The sequence below is a fragment of the Uranotaenia lowii genome, chromosome 2 (genome assembly GCF_029784155.1).
Source record: "Uranotaenia lowii strain MFRU-FL chromosome 2, ASM2978415v1, whole genome shotgun sequence".
Classification (NCBI taxonomy): Eukaryota; Metazoa; Arthropoda; class Insecta; order Diptera; family Culicidae; genus Uranotaenia; species Uranotaenia lowii.
The window spans coordinates 267,416,882-267,444,054 of NC_073692.1; the positions used below are offsets into that span (position 1 = coordinate 267,416,882).

Below are 27,173 nucleotides of genomic sequence, written 5' to 3' on the forward strand. Positions count from 1 at the left end.
TTTCTTAGTAGGGTAGAAATCGAATGTTTTTGTAAATTTAAAAATAACTTGTGAAAGCAATAACTTTTCTGACTATATCAATTTGATATCCCATCAACCTTAAAACTAATGTGGACATTAAGTTTTTCGAAGCCATTGAAGTAGAAAAATGTTGCATGATGCCCCAGTTGACTTCGGTGTGCCTTACATATTTGTTTTTATCAATCATAAACGAATGTGCTAACTCACAGATAACTGTTATGCATACTATCCTTCGGCATTTATAAACCATTCATACCATATGTTTGCTAATTTCAGGTTAAAGGGTATGTAGTGAAAAGAATACCGGCACACCTTTTTGAATTGCTCCAACCCAAGGGATTTAGTTTCAACACATAGTTATTACTTCTGTTAGAGGTTCAACCTCTAGTTGTGCTGTAAAGACTGTGATTAAGTTCTACCCACTACACATAGAAAAATAGCTATTTAAATACCCATTTAACCACAATGCTCAGCACTTTTCAAGAGAACTAGCCAGGGAAATCTTGTAAAATGGTTCTATTCAAACGTTTGCAAAATATTAAGTGGCTGAAGCATTCTTTCAGCGCCCCGGATATTTTCTATGCCCAACTCGTTGTGGAACCGAATAGAGTTTCGAGATTTTGTGGCCTGAACATTTTTGACTCAGATTTTCATCCTTTCAACAGACAACTGTCGTTGATGATCTTCACTTTGGCAACATATTATTACGTCAATGTAGTGTCGGCTTACAATCTGCGCCATGAACCGGAAAAAGTAATATTCGGATTGGTGACAGTTGGTGTGGGATTTCAAAACTTCTGTAAAATCTACACCTACCTCACTTATTGTCAACAAATTCGGTCAATGAATCGGTACCAGGAAGTGTTGCTACGAGAAGAGTGTAACCTGCACACCAAGGAACTGCTGATGAATAATGTTTTCGCAATCGATCTCCTGAGAAAGTTAGTTTTCAGTAGTTATCCTTGGACTGCAATTGTTCTGCTGATTACTCCATTGCTTCTGACCCTCATCGGACCAGAAAACATACTTCCTTACGGGTTTTTCATGCCTTATCTGGATTGGAATACCACGCTGGGATATGCCATAAACTATGTGTGGCAGATCTGGCTCACGGTGATGGTTCTCACCTTTCATATGGGCCCAGATTGCTTTTATTTGATCTTGATCACTAATGCTTTTACCCAGATCAATTTGTTGAAAAATATGCTTGAAAGATTAGATGAAAGTGTGAAAGACAACGCGAATCAAGAAACTGCCTCAAAGCTGTTGAAACGAATCATTGTTCGACATCAGGAGCATATAAGGTAAGGAGTACGGACTATCGAATTTAGCGAACTTCAGATGAAATATCTAGTGGTCATCGTAATCAAAGAGCACGCTGCTTAAAATTTTTAACAGAGAATTTATCCAGAAAAACGAAGTTTTTCAACTTTAATTATCCAAAACTATTTTACGTTCTACACACAGACCTTTCATGTTTACCGTTGATAACCATAATTTTTGGAAAAATTGCATAGCATACATTTAGGCGCATTGCCGCTTGGGTTCAAATTCAAGTATGTACAAGGTAAAGATCGAACATAGTTATATTGGAAAGAACTTAATGCTTGTTCACCAACTGCATCGTCTATAGATACTTCAGGATAACTAAGGTTGCCAGATTGCCCGGATATTCAATACACTATTAGACAAAAGTCTGGTCCGGCCCACGAGACAAAAGTCCGGTGAATGAAGCCCAGATTTGTTCACTCTATTTAACAAAATTTAAAAAAACAATTTGTGTATTAAAAATTTCTGTTCATGCGTCCCAACGATTTTTTTATGCAAGATTTATAAAAAAAATCATAAAAAGTTTTTTGAAAGCCAAAAATACGATTGCTGCTGATGAGTTATGAAGGATTTTTTTTTCATTTTTTTTCTTGATTTTATTCGAGTAATTCCGGGTTTTGAACAAATTTGTCCGGATATTGCCCGGATTTTTGTTCAACATTTTGAAATCAAATACCGGGATTTTTTCAGGTTTTTAGATCAAATATTCCGGATATCAAAAATTCTGGAAACCTTAAGAATAACAAAAATATGTTAAAACGGCAAAATCAAACCAAAATAAAATTCATAATTCAAAATATTAAAATATTCGTGATTTTACTAATTAAAGCCATTTTTTTGTTTTGGTGCCCGAGGATATGTTTCAGTAAAATATTTCTTGCAATAACTATTAATTTCCATTACAGCTATCTCAGTAAGTTGGAGGAAACCTTTCGTATGAATTGGTTTGTGACTTTGTCAAGCTCATCTTTGGGACTCGTCACCACCCTTTATGCAGCTGTAATAGTAGGCATCACTAGAGGCTTGCATAATCTAAATAATTTATTCATTTAACAATTCATTTATGATTTGATTTCAGCTCAAATGGTACCAAGGTTTTGCGTATATATTATCAATTACCGTTCAAATAGGATTCGTGTGTATTTTGGGAACAATGTTGGATATGAAGGTAAGAATTGGAAAAAAATTACTTCAGGTTAAATAGTTCCTCAGAATCCTGATTTTTCGACCAAATTCTTGTTCGTTTTTCTTAATCTGGAAATCTCTGGTTTTAACAATAAGCTGAATTAAAATTCTTAATTTTGAATAACGATTCTTAATTGTTTAATTCTTAATTTGTTCGGATTTGTAATTTTTTAACTTTTACCAATCCCTTCAATCCCTTTAACAAAGTTGTCCATTCCAGTTTTTAAAATAATATCCTTCTTTATCATCTTCCATTTTAGAACGAACAGCTGCAGCAAACTGTTTACAAGATATCCTGGTATCGCTTGTCGAACTCGCACCAGAAATCGATCGGCTTCTTTCTCAGTGTTACCCAGGAAACCAAGGCACAGACGCTTATTTTTGCCCCCTTAAATATGCCAACCTTTTTGCAGCTTTACAAAACAATTTACAGTATCTTCACAATGCTGATTGCCGTTAAGAAGGAGTGAGCTTCTATTTCCGGTGAAAAATCGTAAAAAGATGTAGTCGATGTAGAGTATTTTTATTGAGACCACAAGATCACACAATGAATAGATGTTTCTGGCACACTGCACAATGGCATAACATCATGGCTTGTTTTTTCCTGGAATTTCTTCGATAACCTTTAAAATTATCATTCCGTATGTATTCAAAAAGAAACTTAAAGATTAGAAAAATAATTATCAAAACTTATCCGTTTGATCAACTGTCGCAGTAAAGCAATGCGTCAGTATTTTTTAACTAACCCTCTGAAACCCAATTTGTTTTTCGTTGATCTTACTGAATCTTAGTGTTAGGGCGTGAAACACCCTACAACAAAACCGCTGGGCTCACTGCTGGCAGCCTATTGTCAGCTGATCGACGCGCCAACCAGCGGGGTGTAAACATTAATTAATGTGCTTTTATTATTGTTATCCAAGCGAGTCGCACGTCCCAATTTTAGTTCGTTAATAAAAGTCTATATTTTATACCGTATTTGTTTTCACCACCCGAAAGTGTTGCACCTTCCACGATGAAAACGAGCATGAATCGAGTTTTGCACCCACCTTTGTTGGTGTACGTGGAATCGGCAGTGTCAACAGAAAACATCAAGCTGTCAAAAATCCATTACAGCTGGTATTTGTTTACGTTTGACTTCGAAAATTGAAATGAAATTTACTTTAGTTGATCATTATCTTTTAAATAATATGGAAATTTTAGCATGAATTTATATATTATGTTGAATTGTGAAGATTTCAGATTTATTTTGCTTGGTAGATTCGCCTCTGGCTCTGATGATAACTGCAATACCGGCTGATTCTGGGTGGTCTATGTTTGATGCTGCTAGACTGCAGTTACCCCAGCTTGAAGGTTCCGGTATTTTGAACGTTTATTCCTCGCTAATACCTCGAGTACCTATTTCCGTTTTCAGATGACAAAAGAAAAATTCTTGGAAGTCAAATTGGCAAATTCAGATCGCGGAAGTCGGGGGAGAAAATTTTGCTAACAGACCGAAACGAACGAAATTCAAGCTCCCAATGCGGGTGTAGTCTCGAATTACCGTTTTTGAAGGGCAACGGGTGGGAATCCGGGACTTGGCGCAACCGAGCATCGTCACCCTAAGGCACAGCTCGAAGCACAGTAGCTTCGATGCAGCTGAAAGCTTCTTGCTGTGGAGACCAACTTATAGGACCCTCCCGAACAAGAAAACTTTTCGGTTTGAGCGATTCCACCAGATCTTTGGGTTGGCCTTTTTGCACTCGGATTTGCTGCTCTTTTTCGGCATCGCCTGGAACCGATTGCAGCCTGGAACCTTCTGGGCACATTTCTTCTTGGGAGCGTTGTTTGCTTTGGAACGTGCCATCCAGGTGAAATTCTCCGCCTCTGTTGGAAACGCCACTGGTATTGAATCCAGAACAAATTTCCGTTCTTCGGGATAATAAAAAGAAAAAAACAGCTCGAACGCAATTTTTGCGGTATAAAAAAAGTTGAAGAGGTTGTGCAACACACGACCGTGAAGTTGTCGTAGAATTACGACAAGAAAAGTTAAAATCGTTAATTTCTGTCAAATTTTGCCGATAAAAAAATCATGAAAATTTAAAAAAAATCGAAAACAGTGGTGAATTATACATTCATGTTTTATTCATCTTTAAAAACTGCTCATTAATAAATAATAAAATCTATCAAACAATAAAATAGAAAGTAATGATAACAACTTTTTTCTTTGCTTTTCTTTTTCTTATCATGTTTTGCCCTAGAATGTGAAAGAATCCGTACCAAGTTCTTCTGAAACATTTTCATGTAGCTTTCGCTTTGCGCTAAGCGAGAAAAATTTGAACGAAATGCAACACATTAACGGAGTAGGCTGATGTTGGATGGTTTCACTTGTTTCCTTCCTAGCTGGTTGCTTTACAAGCAGCGACCATACACGAAAGAAGCTTTAATGTAAATGAAGGGAAAATGTTACGGTAGTTATATTTATGCCTTTTTACACCCGGGCTTTTCGTATTGTTGCGGTCAATTGAGGCGGGGCTTATTTGATGAGAAAAAAATGACAAAACTGAATTTTTCGATAATCGAGCCAGCAGTCCTGTATCAGATGAAGGCAGGGAAGGTTTTATTTAGAAAGCCCAAGCAATTAATCATTAGCAGTCCTTGGTATTGAAATTATGTTTGATATTTACCTTAATTATTGATTTCGACAATTTATTAAGCTTGCTCGTGAGATAGATAGTTATATGTTAGAGAAAACCACCAAAATTGAATCGGCCCTGAGAGGACCATTTCTCTGTTTTTAAGAATGCACCACACAATGTTTAAATGTGATGTAAACGTGTCAACACGTCCACATTTCATAATATGTCGCATATCAATCGCCAGCATAAAGGTGCAATGAATTGGCACTTCGGATCCGATTTAATTATTTCAAACATCCTAACTGGCTTTTCTCAGGGCCAATCGATACGGAGAGAATGAAGTCAGTCTTTCTATTTTTGCAAATGGGTTTAGGGGAAAAACGGGTGTCGGGTGTGGGTTGAGCGTGTTCTGGGTCGAGCGAGTGCTAATCCTAGGTTGCGTGTGAAAGATGGGCGAATGTATGTGCGAACAATTGAATCAAGTGCGCATAAAAATTACGTGTGGAAAATATATGAAAATAAACAGTTGATCTGATATGTGTTTGATGATGTGTGTTAGTATCAAACGCTATTGGTGTTGTTATGACATTTAAATACAAATTGACGTGAATGACTTGTTTAAAGATGTCATGTCAACATGACATCATATGACAAGTCAACATGACATGTCAATATGTGTCCGCCGCTTGTCGTCAGCACCGCCTCTGCTGCTTGCCACTGATCTAAACTGCAAATTGATATCTGCGTTGGATTACCACTGGTGGGGTCCAAACGCAGATCGAAGCAGCAGCAGTAGAACTTTCCAACTCAACGGGCAAACAGAAACTGATACCAACTCGCATTTTTTGCATTAAAATTATGTTTATTCTCAGATTTTGGTTTTTAAACTACATATTTACATTTGATGAAGTGATACAGAATTTTCTCTTTTCAGCTTTGTTTCTGTCTTTTGATAAGTATTTACAATGTTCAATCTTGGATAAATTGTTCGTGTTGACCACCTTAGTGGGATTGTTTTTCTTGAATTTAAAAGATTTCCTACCTAAAGCTACTATGTACAACTACAATAAAATTATCCTAATATACAACTAATCTACTATGTACAGGTTGCTTATTAAAGCATGTTCAGAGATTTGGCATTTTTCTTTAAATTTGGAAACAATATCATTAATTTTAAGATCAACTATTGGGATATTTGCATCCTGGTGGAGTTCCGAAATTCTAGTATCGAACGGCCGATCTAGAATCATCCGCAGGAATCTGTTCTGCATCTTCTGGAGCTTGTTCCTGTGAGTTTGTGCACATGACCCCCACACCGGAGCAGCGTAGAAGATCGCGGGTGCAATTATTTGTTTATAGACGGCCAGTTTGTTACCCCTACAGAGGCGGGATCTACGTTTTATCAATGGATACAAACACCTGATCAAAGCGGAGCATTTTAACAGTGTCTTCTCAATATGAGAGCGGAATAATAGTTTTTGATCGATCAACAAGCCAAGATAGGTGACTTCAGCGGACCACTCAACCGTTGTGTTATTCATAGTCACAGCGCAAGATGGGGAAGGTACCAGTTTAGGGGATTGCCTGTGCAGGAACAGAATGGTTTGGGTTTTAGATGCGTTTATTTTTATTTTCCACTTATTTGCGTAGTCAACAAAGGTGTCAAGGCATCGCTGCAGTTTGTTAGTAATTTCGCGAGGTTTTCTCCCTTTGACGGCAATTGCAGTATCGTCCGCGAATAGAAAGAATACGCAGCCATTGCCTAGTGATGGAATGTCAGAGGTGTATAGGCTATAAAGCAGAGGGCCAAGCAGGCTGCCCTGCGGAACACCTGCTGGAATGGCGTACGTGTTTGATAGGGATCCATTTAAAGATACCTTGAACGACCTTTGTTGAAGATAGCTACGGATGATTTTTATCAAATGTTTTGGAAAATTGAAGGAACAAAGCTTGTACACAAGTCCCTCGTGCCAAACATTGTCAAAGGCTTTCTCGACGTCTAGTAAAGCCATAGCTGTGGACTTGGAAACAGCCTTATTTCTCCGGATGGTGTTCATTACCCTTACTAGTTGGTGGGTGGTGGAGTGACCATGTCTGAAACCAAACTGTTCAGGCAATAATATATTGTGGTCCTGTACGAACTGTAGCATACGATTGAGAATTAGTTTTTCAAACAGTTTGCCCAGCGCTGAGAGGAGACTTATAGGTCGGTAACTTGAGGGCAGAGTAGGGTCTTTTCCGGGTTTGAGAATCGGAACGATCTTGGCTTCCTTCCAGATGCTTGGATAATAGTGCAATTCTAAACACTTGTTGAAGATAGTGCTCAACAGCAGGTAGGCTTTGGTGTTAAGTTTCTTTAAGATAATGTTAAAAACTCCATCAAACCCGGGAGCTTTCATGTTCTTGGTAGCCCTCAGCGCTGAGCTCACTTGTTCGGTAGAGATTTGGTCTTCTCGGGGTACTACGCAAGAGGAGCTATCAAGGGAGTGGACGCATTGAGCAACCTGACTTACAAATGGACTGACCATGTTCGAGCCAAGCAAATGCGATGAGGCGATGTGGTTTCCTATCGCATCTGCTTTCTCGACAGGTGAAATGAGCAGACCGTCACTAACTTTAAGAGGGGGAACTGGTTTAGGGTGTGATTTAAGTACTTTGGCAACCTTCCAGAATGGTCTGGAACGTTCATCCAAGTTTTGGATGACACGTTCAAAATTTTTGTTTTTGAGTGAGTCCATTCTGGAAGAGATCAACTTATTAAGATCGGACACTTCTATCTTACGGTTCAGATCTCCGGTCCTCTGAAACTGGCGTCTACGAACATTGCGAAGTCTAATAAGGAGCTGGGTGTGGGAGTCAATAGCAATAAACTTACCCCTCACAGGAACACGTTGGATGCACGTCTCGTCGGCCACAGTGATCGCTCGGTGTAGTTTCTCCAGAGCCCGATTGATGTCTGCCTCGTCCTCGAGCGGCGGGTCCTCTTCGATGTTTTCGTCAACCATTCGTGAGAAACGAACCCAGTCGACCCGATGGTAGTCCTTGCGAAGTTGTGGTGGACGCCGAGCTGCATTGCCAATACTTGCCACCACAGGGTAGTGGTCAGAACTAAGCTCGTTTAGCACCTGCGGCTTGGAGATCGTGGTGTTAGACAGGAACAAATCCAAAGTCGAGGGGTTTCCCGCCCGGGAGACATACGTTGGTTCGTCCGGAAATTCCACTGTGTAGAGCCCATGCTGCGAGTGGTCGAATAATAGCCGACCGTTTTGGTTTTGATGATAGTTCCGCCATGCTTCGTGGCGGGCGTTGAAATCGCCACCGATTACAAATCGGCAGCTGGAACGTGTGATGGCAGTGAGGTCCCTGGAAAAGCGTGCTGCCAACCCGTTGCTGGCGAAGCACTGCCGTGGGCAGTACACTGCCATGAACCGGACATTTCCAGTCGTTGTCTCAACCTCTACACTTATGGCTTCGATGATGGTGGTGCGAATGTGCGGCAAGATCTTGAAGATTATTCCTTTTCGTACTACGATGGCCACCCCGCCCCCCCTGGAGCTGGTGCGGTCAAGTCGAACGATGATGTGATCCGGCAGCCAGAAACTGTCACCGGGTTTTAGATGGGTCTCGGAGAGTAGACCCACGTCGATGTTTTGCTTACTGAGAAAGTCAGTAAGCTCGATGGATTTTGCCCTAATAGAGCAAGCGTTCCAGTTAAGTACAGTGATGGGTTTAGGATCCATACTGAATGATGAACTTTCCTAGCACCTGAATTTGCTCAGGCTTGTTGCGGCATCGGCGCAGGGCTACAGTCATATGCTCGAAGATGTTCAACAATTCCTCCGGAGAGAACTTGTCGGATTCTTCAGATGATGTTATCGGGCGCCAACCAGGGGGAGATGGCAAATTTGAACCAGCTGTGGGACCGGTTGATGTTGGGTTGATTGAAGGCTGTAACCGTGGCTGTGCTATCGGCTTCGATTGGAGTGGCGGGAAATCCTTGCTAGTAAAGCGCAAGGGTTTGGTTTGGCTTTGCCTTGGTTGATGTGATGTTGATGCCTCTTTTCGGATCTGTTTGTAAGTTTCACGTTTTGGACAACTCCTGTCGTTGCCTTGATGGTCAGCTCCACAGTTGGCACACTTTACCGTCGAATCATTGTTGTCTTCCTCGGGACACTCCGAAGAAATGTGTGGCAAGGCACATCGACTACAGCGTGGCGCCAGAAAGCAATTTCGAGTGCCATGGCCAAAGTTGAGGCACCTCTGGCACTGGGTGACGTCTCTACGACCGCCTCGGTACTTCTCCCAGCGAATTCGGACGGCTAGGAGGGTTTGAACTGCTTTGAGAGCATTTAATGTGACTGTACCCTTCGGGAAATGAACCAGGAAAAGGCTGTTCGAGTACTGCTTCACTTGTTCGTCCTTCCTTTTGATCCTGTAGATTGCCGAAGGTGTCAGCTTGTATCGGTCCTTCAATTCCTGGCCAATAAGCTTAGCGTCGAAATTTGGCAGGCCCCGGATAACAACCTTGAACGGTCTGTCACCAGGAATATCGTGAGTGAAAAATTCAATTTTTGATTTTTTCAAAAATGCTGTAACGCGGTTGTAGTCCTCTCTGGAACGGGTGTGGACCTTGATGCCTATTCCACGCAGTTCATACTCGGCAGATATGCCGATCGAAGCAAAGTCGCTGATGAGCTTCTGCAGTGGCACGTTTTTAACTACCAATGGGGGCAGTTTCATTTTCACCGGCGACCCGCCGATGTTGACGTTTTCCATAGAACCACCGAAGTCACCTACGTCGCTGGCGTTCGAGGCTGTTTCTGTATAGCCGACGCTTTTCGAGGCGCAATTACTAGCACCGACCGAGGGGCCACGTTTTGACTTCTTGGTATTATCCATTGAAACGGGGTCAGTTTTCGTAGGGCTTCCTGCCTTCCTCTTTTTTCTCGCCATCGTCTCGACGACGCGAAAAATGCTCGCGGTGTGAACTCTCACACAACTCGGAAAAACTAAAGAAAGAAACTTTACTGAGCGGAAGATACGTCCGAACGATACGACGGTTCAACACGGAATGATACCAACTCGCAGGCGACCCCTTGTTTTTATACATTTCGTTTGACAGGGAAAATCAAAACCCATCAAGGGGCGGGGCGTCGGTGTTTTTTTTTTCATTTTTGACCAGCCAATCCATGACGAGTAGAGATGATATGTCTTTCAAAAAGGATGTCTTTGAGTTGGAACGTTTTCGTGACGCGAGATTCGTTTAGGAATTTCGATTTGTCCCCCTATAGTGTTGCCGTAAGACGTAATTCTACGTCAATAAACCAACCAGCTGATGTTTGTTTACAACGGGAAGCACGTGCTGTCAAAATTCATGTAGTATTGGTGAGAGCGTCAGCAACACCGAATATTTTCAGAGTGTTCCACCGTCCACTTTATGGTGCACTACCAGTGGACTACTCATCGTGAAAACGAGCATGAAAACAGCAAAAAGTGCACTACCGGTAGTGCCCCGGTGCACCACCACACGAAAACGAATTCTCTATTAGTATGTAAATCTCGCGTGTTTATTAGGATATATTGACAGTTTTACACGAACATCACCTTAGCAGGAGGCCTCAGCCCTAACCTCAAACCATGGGAGAACAGAATCAATTTTTGAGAAGCGCGCACGATAAACGCGATTTTGGGGTACTAATATCGACAAATTCGCCCTGTGGAAAAGCGACACACAGATGTTCGTGTTTTGATTTTTTTGGGTGGTCAGGGCTGCCAAGTGCATTGATATTTGGAAAATGATTACCCAAGCAACCAAAAGTCTCGTTAAAAAGGTCGAACACAGCTTAATCAGCATAATCAATGTGCTGAAGTTCCTTTTATTCAGCCCAAAATTTATGTTCTAATTGAAACTTTGAAGTTCCATTACAGATTTGAACGGCCTTCTATTCAGCCCACAAGTAAACGTTTAATCAGCAAAAACAAAAAAATAATTATCCTCTCCTCTCTTATTTCGGTCATCACCAGCCCATGTGGTGCTGCCGGTTTCTCGGCATCCATCTTTATTCCTCCCATCAGCTCCCTCAATTGATCATACTTAATTGCTTTGTTTTTAATTTTGTTCGATACATGCCGGCACGCACGCCAGCTCTGCTACACAATTATTTGATTTGCTTACTCAAGCAATCAAACAACCTTATGGAAAAAATTAGTCCTGCTACCAGATTTGAACCCCATCCTCCGAAATGATAGCCGAACACGCTGCCACGACGCCACGCCTAGATGTTGCCTTACCGGCAGCTAAAATTCGAAGTGGTTATAAGCTTCCTAGAATACCCGCAAGGGCAACCAGCGGCCAACAGCAAAGACGCATGTCGATTATTACTTAGAAACATTACGAAACGGCGTATAAATCAATCATCCGTTAAAATAATATCGGTTTTAAAAAAAATTGAAATTCCATGTTTATAACTGTTAAGCATAAAATTTTAAAAATTCTTGATTTTATCTTGATATTTAATCAATGAATTGCTTTAACTGGCTTTCAATGTTTGATAAATTCGTGGTAAGTAAATACAGTTGGACGAAATTTAAAAAATCAAAGTATTTACTCTTTTCAAAAAACAATCATTTGCGAGTTAGCTTTAAGATGTTCTGAGTTGAAGTTTCAAAAAAAATTATACATTTCAACAATTTCCAAGCTCCAAAAAATTATTTATTTATTATATGCCCTTTTGTGATGTTCGTTCACATTTCATATTCATGAAATGGCGGACATGTCTCAAAAAAGGCTATTTGAGGAACTTTCTGGAACTTCGAGTCCATAGAAGGCTATTTGAGATCCAATTTGTAACTTTTATTCTGAATGATGCTATTGACATGTCACAGAAAAGGCTATTTGAGGAACTTCTTGGAACTTGAAGTTCACAGAAGGCTATTTGAGCCCTAATTTGTGACTTTTATACTGTGTGGGTGCGATTGACATGTCACAAAAAAGGCTATTTGAGGAACTTTTTGGAACTTCAAGTCCATAGAAGGCTATTTGAGGAACCTTTTGTAACTTTCATGTTCACATTCGAGAAAATTTGGTACCAATTCCCTTTGAAACCTTTATTCAGCAAATTCGAACTTTGGAGGGACGAGTTTAAGTAGATATGAGAATTTAGGTTGCTTGGGTATATTTTAAATTGAATTTTCATTGAAAAACGTTTTCATGAGTACTGAGAATTTGCAACTTTTCCCTAGATTTCTATTAGAATATGAAATTAAACGCAACATTTATCTGAACTGAATAACAACTGTCTGTATCGCACACTTAAACGATGTAGCGAATTATGTGAAAATGTTATAAATAATCAGAGCATGCAGGCTATTATTTTCATAGTCAACATCAACGTGGCTTTTATTAATTTACTTTTTTTTGTAACAGTGAATGATTTTGCATTCGTTTAGAAGTTGGAAACAACTCTTTTTACTTTACCGAGCAGTACATGAAAATATATTTCAGATGTTTTAAATTTACCTTGAAAATTCATTAGCGGAAGATGGCTTATCTTCATCAATTTTATTAGAGACGCCCCGTAATGAATTCAAACGATTAGCTGTTGATTGTTAAAAAATTTAATCAATTCAGAAATATTATAAATAGTTTTAAAAAAACAAATACTGGTTTTAGTAACGCGCCTAGCATCACTGGTGAGGCCGTCAGCTCATCAAAGTTTGAGGTTATGGCTGAGGCCAATTTTGCGCCAATACTGGCGCCCGTATATACCCTTATAACAGTGGCGACGAGTCGGTCAAGTTATTATCGCGAAATTCGCTTAATTATCGCGTAATAACGTTCCCTACGCGGAAACGACGTCAGTGTGACATGGATTCGAGTGATCATAACCACACTCCGGATCCAATTGCTGGATCAAATGGGACTGTCAACAGGCTCCTTAGTGGACAGCAGCTCCACCCAGCTGGCATGCAGCAGCATTTCGTTCGCACCACGCAATTCGGTCAGCATTTACCGAATCTGGGACTTCCTCTACAGTTCCCCGGGCAGCAACAGCCGACGCAACAATCATTACACCATCTCTTAGCATCAGATACACTTCTCACCCAGCTCCTACAACAGCAACAAATGCTCAACCAGCAGCAGGAATTTATGCGACAGCAGCAGGAAATGTTCCTCCGTGCGATGTCATCGCTCAGGGTACAGGTGCCGTCCAATCCTGAAGTGATTCTTGATTCGCTGTCAAATCACATCAAGGAATTCAGGTACGATCCGGACAACAACATCACATTTGCTGCTTGGTACGCGAGATACGAAGATCTGTTCGAGCAAGACGCTTCCCGGCTCGATAACGAAGCAAAAGTTCGTTTGCTTCTCCGGAAGCTGGGTGCTGTTGAACACGAACGGTACGTAAATTTTATTCTCCCCAAACTGCCAAAAGATTACCCATTCGACGAAACCGTGCGAAAATTGGGAATCTTGTTTGGCGCAGCCGAATCACTGATCAGCAAGCGATATCGGTGCCTGCAAATAACAAAATAACCCTCCGAAGATTTTGTTACCTTTTCGTGCAGGGTAAACAAAAACAGCGTTGATTTCGAGCTGAGTAAATTAACCGAGGAGCAGTTTAAGTGCTTGCTGTTTGTTTGCGGGTTGAAGTCAGAGTGCGATGCCGACGTACGTACCAGACTGCTAGCGAAGATCGAGGACCGGAACGACGTTACCCTGGAGCAGCTTTCGGAAGACTGCCAGCGGCTGATGTGCCTCAAACGGGATACAGCCATGATCGAGGGGACTACCGGACCAGCAGTGCAGTTCGTGGAGCGAAATCAGCAGCGATTTTCAAAAACCTTTCCGAAAAGTATGAAACAAAGTGAAAACAAAAACATTCCCCCAACCCCTTGTTGGAAGTGCGGCGCAATGCACTACACTCGTGGGGGAAAAGTTCATATAACGCCCCATGTGGCTAATACGCGCCACCCTTGTTTTGAAGAATCTGAAACATTTTAAGCCCGCAAAATATTACCAATTTGTTTTAAATGCTGTGATACGCCATGGCAAGTATGAATTTTTCCTTAACACTAGAAGGACCGGCAAATTGAATATACCTATTCGGACCGAGACCAGTCAAAATGACTGGTAAAGGGGAAATTCTTTATGTCACAATATTTTTAACTTTTTTCTTTTGACATTATTTTGTTATTAATTCGATAACATTTTTGTTATAAAATGGAAATATTTTTTCACCATGGGTGCACGGAATCACCTCACTTTGGCATAGTTGACGAATGCGTGTATCTCATAACATGAATATTTCAATTAATTATCAAAAAATTAAAACACATTATCAATCTAATTCAAAAATCATGTTAGATGGCTATGAGTATTGACCATGGGTGCACGGTTTCACTTCAGTTTTGTTTTAGTAGATATTTTCTAGCATTCATCATTCCGAAATTTTTCAACACGTTTCCTATAAATTATACCTGATATTGTAGATTTTGAAGCAGATTTTATCTATTAGTAGAGCAATTTACAATGGGTGCACGGATTCACCGCCATTTATCCAAAATCAATATTTTTGCATGCTAAAGGTAATGAATAAAGACTTTTACAGATTCAAATGAAAACTGTGTTATAGACATGGGTTTTCATTATGGGTGCACGGATTCACCGCGTTTTAATCAAATATTGGACTTTTTGGAAATTTTGAAAAAGCATTTTTACTAATCTCAACTAAACCAAAGTCGAAACCATGCCTTTCATGTTGAGATATTAACATTTGAATAACGACTTTTATTTTCAGTTTTGTTTTTTTCATTCCTGGAAAAGAAATATTTCAAAAATATATTGAATTAATAAATTTATTTATTTATTACTAAAAAAAGGTTTTTGCAATCGTATATTTATCTGATAAGACCAGATCAATATCCAAGAATTTGGAAATCGGTTACCATCGACCGAGTGAATTTTGAGAATTATATGCATCAAGTTATGTCGTGTGACGGAAAACAGTGAAAATAATAATAATGAATCAACATTGTCAAATGTCTCGTTGATAAGTTTTTTGATTGACCAATATTGCATTTTAAATACCTATCATATCTATTTAACTCAAAAATATTTTGTGTTCTGAAGCAAGTTGAAAACAATTTATTTCTATATAATTTACAACGGCGAATTTACAGCCTTTCTGTGCACCCATGTTAAAATCTTAGCGCCGTTGTGGTGTACCAGATAGGCTTGTGCGAGTCTGCTCTAGGTATGCCAGGCGTACTGGTTTCGTATCTTGGTATCGGCATGAAAACTCTTGGGTTCAAACTCCATAAGTTGCCGACAGGTAAGATGTGTTTCCTCTTATAATAAAAATGTTCAATCAGTTGCCAACTGACCAGGTATATACACGGGTGCCAGAATACCTGTAAGTGAACTTGCATTGGAAATTTGTCGAACCTAATAATCTAAGAATGCATGTGAATACATACTTGGGCAGAAACTGCGGTAAATCCGTGCACCCATGGTAGATAACCAACATATAAAAAATATTCCGTGAACTCATGTTGAAATATCATTTAAATTATTCAGTTTAAAAGCTGTTGTCTTCAAATTTGAATAAATGAGCACACAATTCATAATTATTTTACTCATTCTGGTTTAGTATAAACCATATTTATCACCTAAAACTACTCGATTACTCGAATGTACATGTATTAAATCTAACATAACTTTTACAAATCTTAATGAAATTTCGCCAAATTTTGACAGAAGTTTGATTAAAGTTGGGCAACAAAACAGACCAAAAAAATTGGGAGTCGAGTGCTTGAAGCGCCACACAGCGGCCAATCCGAGAACTTTTTCTACAAATTTTCATGACTTTGCATCTAAAATGAATAATTTCATAACGAATGACACACTTCTGCCCACCATAAATCAACTAGGGCTCATTGTCTTGAATGTAGATTGCAAATGGAACCAAAAGCAAGCGAAAAAATTTTATCTAGTTTGAGTTATAGGGTTGTCAATTTTACCAGTCATTTTGACTGGTCACGGTCCGAGTGTCCATGGCGAAATTTATCTCGCTTATTAAAAGAGCTAGTGAAATAAAAAATACACAGTTTTGAAGAGATTCAAAATTCATCAAAAGTCATATTTTTTTGCGAATTTTTAAAGTGATGTATTCAAAAGATATTCAACAAACAAAGTGTCCAACCAGTCATTTTGACTGGTGCGGTCTTTCTAGTGTTAAAATGCCTGTGTCGTGATAATTTCACAATTTAGGTTTTTCTTCATTTCGATCTAAATTTTAAAACACTTTCAATAAGGTGTCACCAAGCAGAGAAAAATGAATAAGACAATATTTTCTGACACATCGGTAGAGGAGAATCTAAACTATGATTTTATGCAAGGAATATTTAAAGGAGGTAGTGCCGAGGCAGCCTTGCTTTAGTATTAGTACCGCCTGTGATGTTACTGTTGCCAATAATCTGTGAATTTATATGGAAATTTTTCCTTTTTTATTAGCAATTACAAAAATTTGAAGATTTTTTTAACTTTGAAGGCACAATTCTAGAAATATTATTGTTCTTCAAGACTGATACTAAAAAAGTTGAATGTAGTAGTTGTTTTGCTTTAATTCAGACGATTGAAGTTGCTGAGGTATCCTAACTCAAATTGACAAAACTTGATAATTAGTTCAAAATTTTGCTTATAAATGTTGAAATCAGTTAGGTTTGAATCGTTGATAAAATAAAATAACCAAAAATAGTATTTTTCGAATCCAACCACAATCTTTTATTAGAATTTAGTAAACCAAAGTTGCAATGGTTTTATTGGGGTTAATTGTTCTAAATTAGAAATTCATATGGTACACCATGTTAGATTCAAATCATGACGATGAGGTGCACTGCCATAAACTACCAATCAGACCTTTTGAAAGGGGAAAATTATTATTTTTGCTCGTTTCACATTGAGCATGACTGTGCATTCAATAACAAATTCAAGAATAATACACACTGCAGTCTATTAAACACAAAAAACCTCATAGCACAATCAACTAGTAACCTTACAACATAATCCGAATCAAATTGGATTTTAATTTAGTTCTTTAATGTGTTTAACTTTGAAATTTTGGGTTCTACCAGTATAAACCTCCGACAGCTTGGCAACAGTGACGTCACGAAAAAAATCCAATATGGCTCTCGGCACTAACTTCTTTCAATATTCCTTGGATTTTATGCTAAAAAATCATACTGAACTCGCTAAGGTATGCTTTTTATGGGTATGTTCTATCACGGCCCATGTGCTCGTTATAACGCGCCAATCATAGTAGGCTGAAAATAGCATACATTTTTCAAAAAGGCCAATTTTTATTGAAAATGAACAAAAAGTCTAAAACCATATTTTGAGCGTTAATTTAGCCCAAAAAATCTACTTTTCCATTTTTTTTTAATTTTGATTAGGCCATTTTGGTTTCCTTTTCAGTCAAAGTGTCTGTAAGTATTGGTGTGTTTTCGGTCTTCGGCTGCTTTCTGGTGTGTTCGGCTGCTAGCCGCGTATTGAATACACAGCGGCGTGTATTTGCAACACAGTTTTGTTATGTGGCTTTGAATATGGTTTTTACAAATCAAGTTTTTGAAGCAACTATAGCAATTTGAGTAATAAAAAATCATAGGAATTTTTAGAAAACATTTTTCTTCAACGATTACACCCATTTTTAACACAATTTGTACGTGGAATACATAGAGAATCAGCGATTCGCTTAGGTGGCGCATAATAGGGCATGTTCCCCTATGCCCCTACAAGGATCACAAGTGTAGTGATTGTGACCAAAGTGGACACCGTGAAGGTTACTGCGTAACCGAAAAGAAAAGTAGGAAGCCCTATCGCAAGCATCCAAATAAAACTTTTCGGGTAGTCGTACCTTAACCCGTAACAATCGTCGATATCCTCGAAGTACAGAATTGCAGCTCGACTCTCCCAGTTTCCAGGTAAGTATAGTAGTTTCTTCAGCAGGAATGGTAAGATTACGGACGCTCGGAGTTCGACTAGCATCCGGTTCGAAGGACCATTTAGTCGTACCTTAACCCGTAACAATCGTCGTTATCCTCTAAGTACAGAATTGCAGCTCGACTCTCCCAGTTTCCAGGTAAGTAAAGTGGTTTCTTCAGCAGGTAAGTATGTGTTCCAGCAAGTAGGTATGTTATACTTTCAGGTTTCCTCTCGTACAAAATCAACGCAGGTTTTGGTAAGTACAACAACACTCTATTTCAACTTATTTATTTACTATACAACTATACTTTTAACTTAATTTAATAATTTAACTTTCACAGGTAATATGCACAACAATGTTTCTTCTCGAATCAATGCCATGCCTGTTCTGAACATCATCCGCTCTACCAATGTTCTGTGTTCACGAAAATGACCACCGAGGACAAGGAGAAGCTCGTGCGTCGCCAACAGGTGTGTCGTAACTGCCTACGAAAGGGTCATCAAGCCAAAACCTGTCAATCCAAGAACACCTGCCGCAAATGTAGAGGGAAGCACCACAGCCAACTATGCAGTCAGGACTCCATTAACCTCGAATCCAACCGACCGAAAACTGATCTCAACGCCCCCAAAGATCCCATTACCATTGGGGAAGAATGTTCTTCGTCATTGTCCGCAGCAGTTCAAAGGCCTCCCACTGGATTTCGCTCTCACAAGGTACTCCTTGCAACGGCCGTGATTAATCTTGTTGATGATTTCGGCAATACTCATCCAGCAAGAGCACTCCTCGATTCTGGGAGCGAGTGTAGTTTTATCACCGAGGCACTTTCTCAACGACTCAAGGCTCAACGCAACAAAGTGCATCTAGCAATCTCTGGCATCGGCCAGACTTCCGTACAAGCTCGCTGTAAACTTCGGGCCACTATGCATTCCCGAGTTACAGAATACTCCACCGTTGTTGAATTGTTTGTGTTGCCAAAACTCACGTTAAATTTACCATCCACCTCATTAAACAGTTCAAGTGCAATCAGTGCAACAAAAAAGGAAATTTGTGCAAGCGACTATCAACAGTGCTGAAGTGAAACTCCAGATAGACACTGGATCAGACATAAGTTTTGTCTCGAAGCGTGTGTGGGAGAAAATTGGGAAGCCTTTCACCACCCCCGCACTAGGAAAAGCATCCACTGCTTCTGGTGCCCCCCTCCAGCTGCTCTTCAAGTTCGCGTGTGACGTCAACGTAAAAGGCCAGCAGCGCCGCGGCACATTTTACATCGTCGACAAATCGCTCAACGTGCTTGGGATCGATTTGCTCGACGCATTTGGACTTTGGTCAGTGCCAATTTCATCTTTTTGTGACCGGATCACCAAACCGTCCACATATCCAAAACAACTTGAAGCAGCTAAGCGGAAGCGACATTCAGCACTTCACCACGGCACTTTTCCTCCCACAATCAAACGGTTTGGCCGAACGATGTGGGGACACTTTAGCGAGCCATTAGGGATTTACGAGAGGGGAGCGGTTCGGAACCAATAACATCTTCAGCTTTTTCACCGATGTCCCGTTGCTCTTAACATCTCCTACTCCTCACCACCGAGCTATATCAGCAGAGCAGGTAGGGTTCCAGTCAGCCACCGATCAAACAGCTGTTCAGATGCCTCGTCGTTCTTCGTGGATTAAGGGAGGAGATGTTAGGGCGTGAAACACCCTACAACAAAACCGCTGGGGTCACTGCACAGTGGTGCAGAACATCAATCTAGCTGTACGAAATTAATAGCGCCCAGGGATGAAGAGATAGACATTTGATGTCTTCAGCAACATTGTTCAGTTTTACAAGGGGCATATTCTTGTATCAAAATTTTTGACAAGGGGTCCACCGATAGCGAGATAAAAATGCTAACTTTTTTGTTTTTCAAATTAGGGCTTTAATGTCTTCGACAAAGTTGTTTATCTGATCAAAATACATAAGTTTGTTGAATATGCCAAAGTCCTGTCACATCATCCTCAAGAGTTACAGTCAAAGAAAAAAAAATTTCTTTAAAAAACAGTTTTTTGAACCTGACACGTTGTAGATTGGATAAAAAGGTTCGCTGTCTTTGAAACAAAGCTGTAACAAGCCACGATCTACAATTGTCTCATACATTATGATGGGTTTAGAAGTTGCTATAGCTCTATAGAAAGCATTTAGTGTATTTTATTGGCAATTTTGGAAGGCTCGTCCATCGAAAAGTGCACATTTTCGCAACATCCTCTTTTTTGTGATTATTTTTGATGATAAGCGGAACCATTTTCATCTGAAATTAGCGCGGAAATCGGTGGAACTAGTAGAAATTTGAATGATTGAAAATAATTATTTTATGTAAAAATTACCTATTTTACTTATAGAAAAAACGTTGAAAAATTTAATTGATTAATAAAATGTTGCAGTTTTATTTTATATATGTTGTTTTATTAAAAGGCATTTAAATTCTATTAAAACTTATGACTCAGAGAAAAGACAAAAGCGAATTGCTTTTAAGATTGGTTACTTGGATACAGTACTTGGAACCAGTTGAGCAGTTATATTGTTATGGCAAAATTCTATTATTCAAATGCTAATTTAGTGCTCTACCAAATTTAACAGATAAATTCCATTTATTTTTTTGTAGTTTAAATGATTTGAAAAATCGAATTTAAATGATTTTTAATAAAACAAAATAAATAAAAGAAAACTGCAACACTTTATTAATCAATTAAATGTTTTAACGTTTTTTCTATAAGTAAAATAGGTAATTTTTACATAAAATGTGTATTTTCAATCATTCAAGTTTCTACTAGTTCCACCGATTTTCGCGCTAATTTCAGATGGAAATGGTTCCGCTTATCATCAAAAATAATCTCAAAAAAGGGGATGTTGCGAAAATGTGCACTTTTCGATGGACGAGCCTTCCAAAATTGCCAATAAAATACACTAAATGCTTTCAATAGAGCTTCAGCAACTTCTAAACCCATCATAATGTATGAGACAATTGTAGATCGTGGCTTGTTACAACTTTGTTTCAAAGACAGCGAACCTTTTTATCCAATCTACAACGTGTCAGGTTCAAAAAACTGTTTTTTAAGGAGATTTTTTTTACTTTGACTGTAACTCCTGAGGATGATGTGACAGGACTTTGACATATTCAACAAACTTATGTATTTTGATCAGATAAACAACTTTGTCGAAGACATCAAAGCCCTAATTTGAAAAACAAAAAAGTTAGCATTTTTATCTCGCTATCGGTGGACCCCTTGTCAAAAATTTTGATACAAGAATATGCCCCTTGTAAAACTGAACAATGTTGCTGAAGACATCAAATGTCTATCTCTTCATCCCTGGGCGCTATTAATTTCGTACAGCTAGATTGATGTTCTGCACCACTGTGCACTGCTGGTAGCCTATTGTCAGCTGATCGACGCGCCAACCAGCGGGGTGTAAACATTATTTAATGTGCTTTTATTATTTAGTTCGTTAATAAAAGTCTTTATTTTAGTATGTAAATCTCGCGTGTTTTTAATTCGTGTATCCGCATTTCCCGGAACATAACACTTAGTTGTATGATTACAAACAACTTTAGTTTTACGAAAAACTTCATAGATGAGGAGAATTGTCTGAGATTTTTTTTGCAAAAATTGCATAACCACAGGAGATAAGAATTTTGATTTTCATTACTTTTTCCATCGTAGTTTTTACACGTTTCAAGAATTTTTCTTGTAAATTATGAAACATAAGACTGACTCATAGCAATATTTTTATACAGACCCCGTTCGTTTTTGGCAACATGCCCGAACATTTTGTGTTGCCAAAATCGGATGTTGCCAAAATCGAACGGTTTTTTTCTGAAAGTTTTTTCACTTATTTTTACAAAATAACAATTTTTATTATCACTAACATTATTTTAAGTCAATTCTCGACCATTTTTGAATATTTAATAGTTTTTTTTCTCATGTTTTTGATGCATTTTGCACTATTTTTGTTTTGTTTATAATCTTTGTTTTTTTTTTTTGTTATTTTTGCTCTTTTTGTCATTTTTCATCATTTCTAAGTAGATCTTGTCATTTTTAATGTTTTGTTTGTATTTGTTTTTGATTTTGTTTTTATTTTTTCTTCTTTTTGTAATTTTTGAGTACTTTATACATTATTTAAAAAACTTTTGTTTTTGTTGTTGTATTCCATCACCATTTCTGAACGTTAAAACGTATTTTTGGTGTTTGTCTAAATTATATTGGTCCTACTATAGAGAAAACTAAAAGGTATTGTCGCTTCTAAAAACCGTTCGATTTTGGCACATGTGCCAAAATCGGATGTTGAGAAAATCGAATGTTGCCAAAATCGAATGTTGCCAAAAACGAACGGGGTCTGTACCACTTTTATTGAAATAGTTCCTGCGATATTTGAACTTTTATGAACAGTGAATTCTAATCATATACAGTAAGGTTTTTTTTTACACTGATATACGTACCGCGTAAAAAAAAACCGTGTAAAAAAAAACCGTGTTAATTCCCGAAAACCGTGTAAAAAAAAAACCGTGCTAATTCCCGAAAACCGTGTAAAAAAAGACCATTCCAATTCGGAAGCTCTGAAATTTGAAACAATAAGATATGTAACTTGACAATTAAAACCTGAGACCTGAGACCTGAGACCTTAGACTTGAAACTTTAGACTTGAGACTTGAGACTTGAGACTTGAGAATGTAGACTAGAGACAAGAGACCTGAGATTTGAGACTTGAGACTTTAGACATGACACCTGAGACCTGAGTCCAGGGACTTGAGATCAAAGACTTGAGACCGAAGACCTGTAGAATGAGACCAAAGACATGAGACATTAGACCTGAGACCTGAGACCTGAGATCTGAGACCTGAGACCTAAGACCTGAGACTAAACACCTAAGACAAAAAACACGAGACCTGAGACCTGAGATTTGAGACTTAAGACATGACAAACGAGACCTGAGACATAAGACATATGACATTAGACCTGAGGCATTTGACAAGAGCCATGAAACATTAGACCTGAGACATTAGACTTTAGACTTGAGACAAGCTAATAGTGTTAGTACCGCGAGAAATTAGTTTAGCTCCGATTTCGACTTGCGACCCCTCTAGTGAAAGGGTTTGACTTGCAGGTGACGAAAAATAGTGTCGCGACTTCGCTAGTACAAGCTACTAGTGTTAGTACCGCGAGAAATTAGTTTAGCTCCGATTTCGACTTGCGACCCCTCTAGTGAAAGGGTTTGACTTGCAGGTGACGAAAAATAGTGTCGAGGCTTCGCTTGTAGCTGAGAGAGCTGTGAGACAAGCTGAAAATGATCGGCTATGGATTGATTTTTGTGAAAGTGTTTCCATTTTCTCCTATTTTTTTTTTATGGGAGGCAAACTAAATGTGGACCTATAAATGAAACTTAAGTTTAGTGTTCGAATTTTGTTTGCAGAGTCTATAGAATAATAAGTTAAGATTCATCTTTGTGAATTTTGACAATAATTCTACTTGTCTATGAAGTTCATTTAAACTATACTTTCGATGAAAAAAAAACCATCAAAATTGTTAATTATTTCAAACATTTTCAAGATTAATATCTATTTTTTTTCAGTATGAGTATATGATCACTTGCTTTTAGTGAAGTTCAAAATAAAACATACCGACACTTTGTATAAACCTATTCATACCGCCGGGAGACCCCTAACACATATCCAGCTAAAACTCTCTTGTTTCTCAACCATTTTAAAAATATTATAGCTTTAGAAAAAAAATTAACGTGAGTGAAATATGATTCTTAGATAGAATTCAGCTACAAAGTCTTAAAGAAAATACGAAAGAACATGCTTCGGGAAAAGACTGAAAGTCAGTTAATCCGTGCTCGAAAAAAATCACTTAGTGCCTGAGAAAGCTGAAGTTAGAAGATATACAGTAAGGTTTTTTTTACACTGATATACGTACCGCATAAAAAACCGTGCAAAAAAAACGTGTAAAGAAAACCGTGCTAATTCCCGAAAACCTTGTAAAAAACCCGTTTTAATACACTTAACAGTGGATTGTAAATTATTTTTGGAAACATGTGACACAATGATGGACGCCTGATTTCTGAATTATATATGAGGCCCTTGGAGCCAAAGGGGTATAAGTGACAAAATGGAAAAAATCGAGATAACCATCTAGAACGAATCCTTGACTGTCAATCATCATATGCTATTTTAATCATAATTTTATTTCACTTTTTTGTTATGTTTAGATCTCGTTGAAAAAATCGTGCTAACTGAAATTTCCTTTTTATTTGGAGCCAAAGGGGTATAAGTGCTGCACTTATACCCCTTTGCCTCCAAAGTCCATTAAACTGATGTACTTATACCCCTTTGCCACCAAACCTAACTTGATTTCATGAAAGTAATGTTTTTTCATCGGGACCAAAAAATTTTGAAATTAATGTAATTTACTTTTCTTTTGAATAGCTGATGATGTTTAAAAATTTACCATCAACTATGATTCATCTGATTGCATTTAATGATAATTCTAGTAGAAAAAAATTAATATATTTAATTATTTTTTCTATTTCAATAACAAATTAGCGGATCACAAATTCCTGATTACTGGATATATGAAGTGTGTCACGAATTAATGGCTTATAAAGTAATCGTTAATATCTGTAAATTTACTGTAAAAAACCAACTCAGAGTGACCGCAAGTCCCATTCCAATACCCAATTGATTAGGCAAAGACGTACAAAACACGTGGTGATTGGAATTTAGTGGAAAATATCTTTCACGAATTATTATAAATAATCTTGATGAAAAAACGTTGTTTGGAGAGATTTAGTAGAAGTTGCCAAGACCAGGTCGATCTTCAGCCATAAAATCTCTTAACCTACTGTACCAGAGTATATTTCTCATCAAAACAACAAAAAATATATTTATACGAAAACTAATTGACTCTTGTAGCAATGAATATTCATGGTTTCTTACCCATATCAATAAGATCAAAAAACCTGGATGTGAAAATTTGTTGGTGGCAAAGGGGTATAAGTGAATTTATTTGGTGGCAAAGGGGTATAAGTGCATGTGTTTGGAGCCAAAGGGGTTTAAGTACCAAATTTAAAAAATATGTATCGTCTCAATAAACGTCAAATAAACGTTGTTTTTTGGGAAAATGTTGTAAAATGTTTTGTTTTTATTTAGAAAAATCATTCACATGAAAAAAATCCATAAAAAATATTTATGGAATTTACTGGAACACAACGAAGTTCAAGTGCTTTTTTCTCGAAATCAGGTTTTATGCACTTATACCCCTTTGGCTCTAAGGGCCTCATATGATTAATCTATAAAAAGATTATGATGTAAGAAAATCGGAAGCAAAAATTACTAAACTCAATATAAAAAAAAGATGGCCAGTACGTTTTTTGGAGGATAAGCAAACTGATATTCAAGGAGTTCATTTACTATCAAAATATTTAAAACTGTTTAGGTTTGAGAGCCACATTTCTCGACGCTCACTAGTGGTCAAGGGGTTTTCGATCGCCTCCGTAATTAATTTAGCGATTGCTGGCTACTGCTGCTAAGCAAATGGCTTCCTTTTTTGTAGCCGACATAAGCATGATATTTATTATGGAATAGAAAAATTTTAAACAACTTTGTTAATTTTTGTTTTTAAGATATGACCTCCATGAAAAAAAAATCCAATTTTTTGATACTAAATTCATCATAATCGTAAAACCAGGAATAGGAGTTAATGTGGTAAGAACGTTTCAATGCTGAGTCGATATCCCCAACTGACCGTTCGCTATGCCTTTCTGTAAGAAAGCCAAAAAACCGTGTAAAAAAAAGACCATTCATTTCCTGGAGTTCTGAAACATGAAACAATAAGACGTGTAACGTGACACTTAAGACTTGGGACCTGAGACCTGAGATCTGAGACCTGAGACCAGAGACCTGAGACCTGAGACATGAGAATTAAGACATGACATCTGAGACCTTTGAACAGAGATCTGAGACCTGAGACTTGAGACAAAACACAAGAGACCTGAAACATGGAACATGAGACCTGAGACCTGTGACACTAGATATGAGACTAGCCATGAGACCTGAGACATGGGACATGAGCTCTGAGATCAGAGACATGAGACATGAGACCTAAGCCCGAAACATGAGACCTCAGAGCTGAGACATGAAACAAGAGACAAAAATAATCTGAAATCATGATTTTTTTCTCGATCTGATGTTCAGCGAATTTCATTTGACATCGACAGCATCGAGCGTCACAATGAAATTCAAATGAATATCTAAAAAATTGCATCTCTGTGAGAAACATCTTTTGTATGTATCAGTACATCAGTACAGTAGTGTGAGAAACATCTTTTGTATCAGTATGATTGAATGTGGCTAACGTCTTCATTCCTCCTAACACGCTCTCAGTCAATTTCTCTCCCATCCAGGGTTGCCAACATATGTTTTCAAAAATCAGGGAACTGGTGAAATAAAAATCAGGCAAAATCAGGCTACATAAGTAACGGAAATTCCTCTAAAAGTGATGACCTTTTTTTTTTTGGTCATCACTCTACATTTTTCCTGTATTGTGGGCCTTCTTGGTTGCATAATTCTACTGAATCAAAGCCGAAAGATTCCTTTTCATTCCCTTTTTAAGATATGAATTAATGGGAATCTTTCGATTGGTTTTATTCAGCCACATTTTCGCTTTTTAACTTCAGCAATGGTACCTAATTTAGTTCCTTACTACCCATTTTTCATCACATTCGCAAAAATCAGGCAAAATCAGGCATTTTTTGCAAAATCAGGGAAATTCAATGGCTTTTCAGGTTGTCAGGCAGAGCCTCGAAAAATCAGGCAATCCCTGAAAAATAAGGCATATTGGCATCTCTGCTCCCATCTGTTTATGATTCTCTTTGGCTTCCGTCAAGAGCTATACGGGATTTTTTTGTAGTTGGAAGTTCTCAGTTTGTTTACGAAAAATCAAATCAAGTGTTTTACACAGTTATCACAGTCTTGTTGTTGTCAGTGATTCAGTTCAGTTGTTC

General features: G+C 38.2%; 1 protein-coding gene across 1 annotated transcript; it reads left to right on the forward strand.

The window, feature by feature from the left end:
• The first annotated feature begins 699 nt into the window (after positions 1-699).
• Positions 700-3,065, forward strand: LOC129742621 (putative odorant receptor 83c). Its single transcript, XM_055734549.1, has 4 exons — positions 700-1,325; positions 2,256-2,355; positions 2,429-2,518; positions 2,796-3,065. Exons 1-4 carry the CDS (start codon positions 700-702, stop codon positions 3,003-3,005), a joined length of 1,026 nt encoding a protein of 341 aa, XP_055590524.1. The 3' UTR covers positions 3,006-3,065.
• The last annotated feature ends 24,108 nt before the right edge of the window (positions 3,066-27,173 follow it).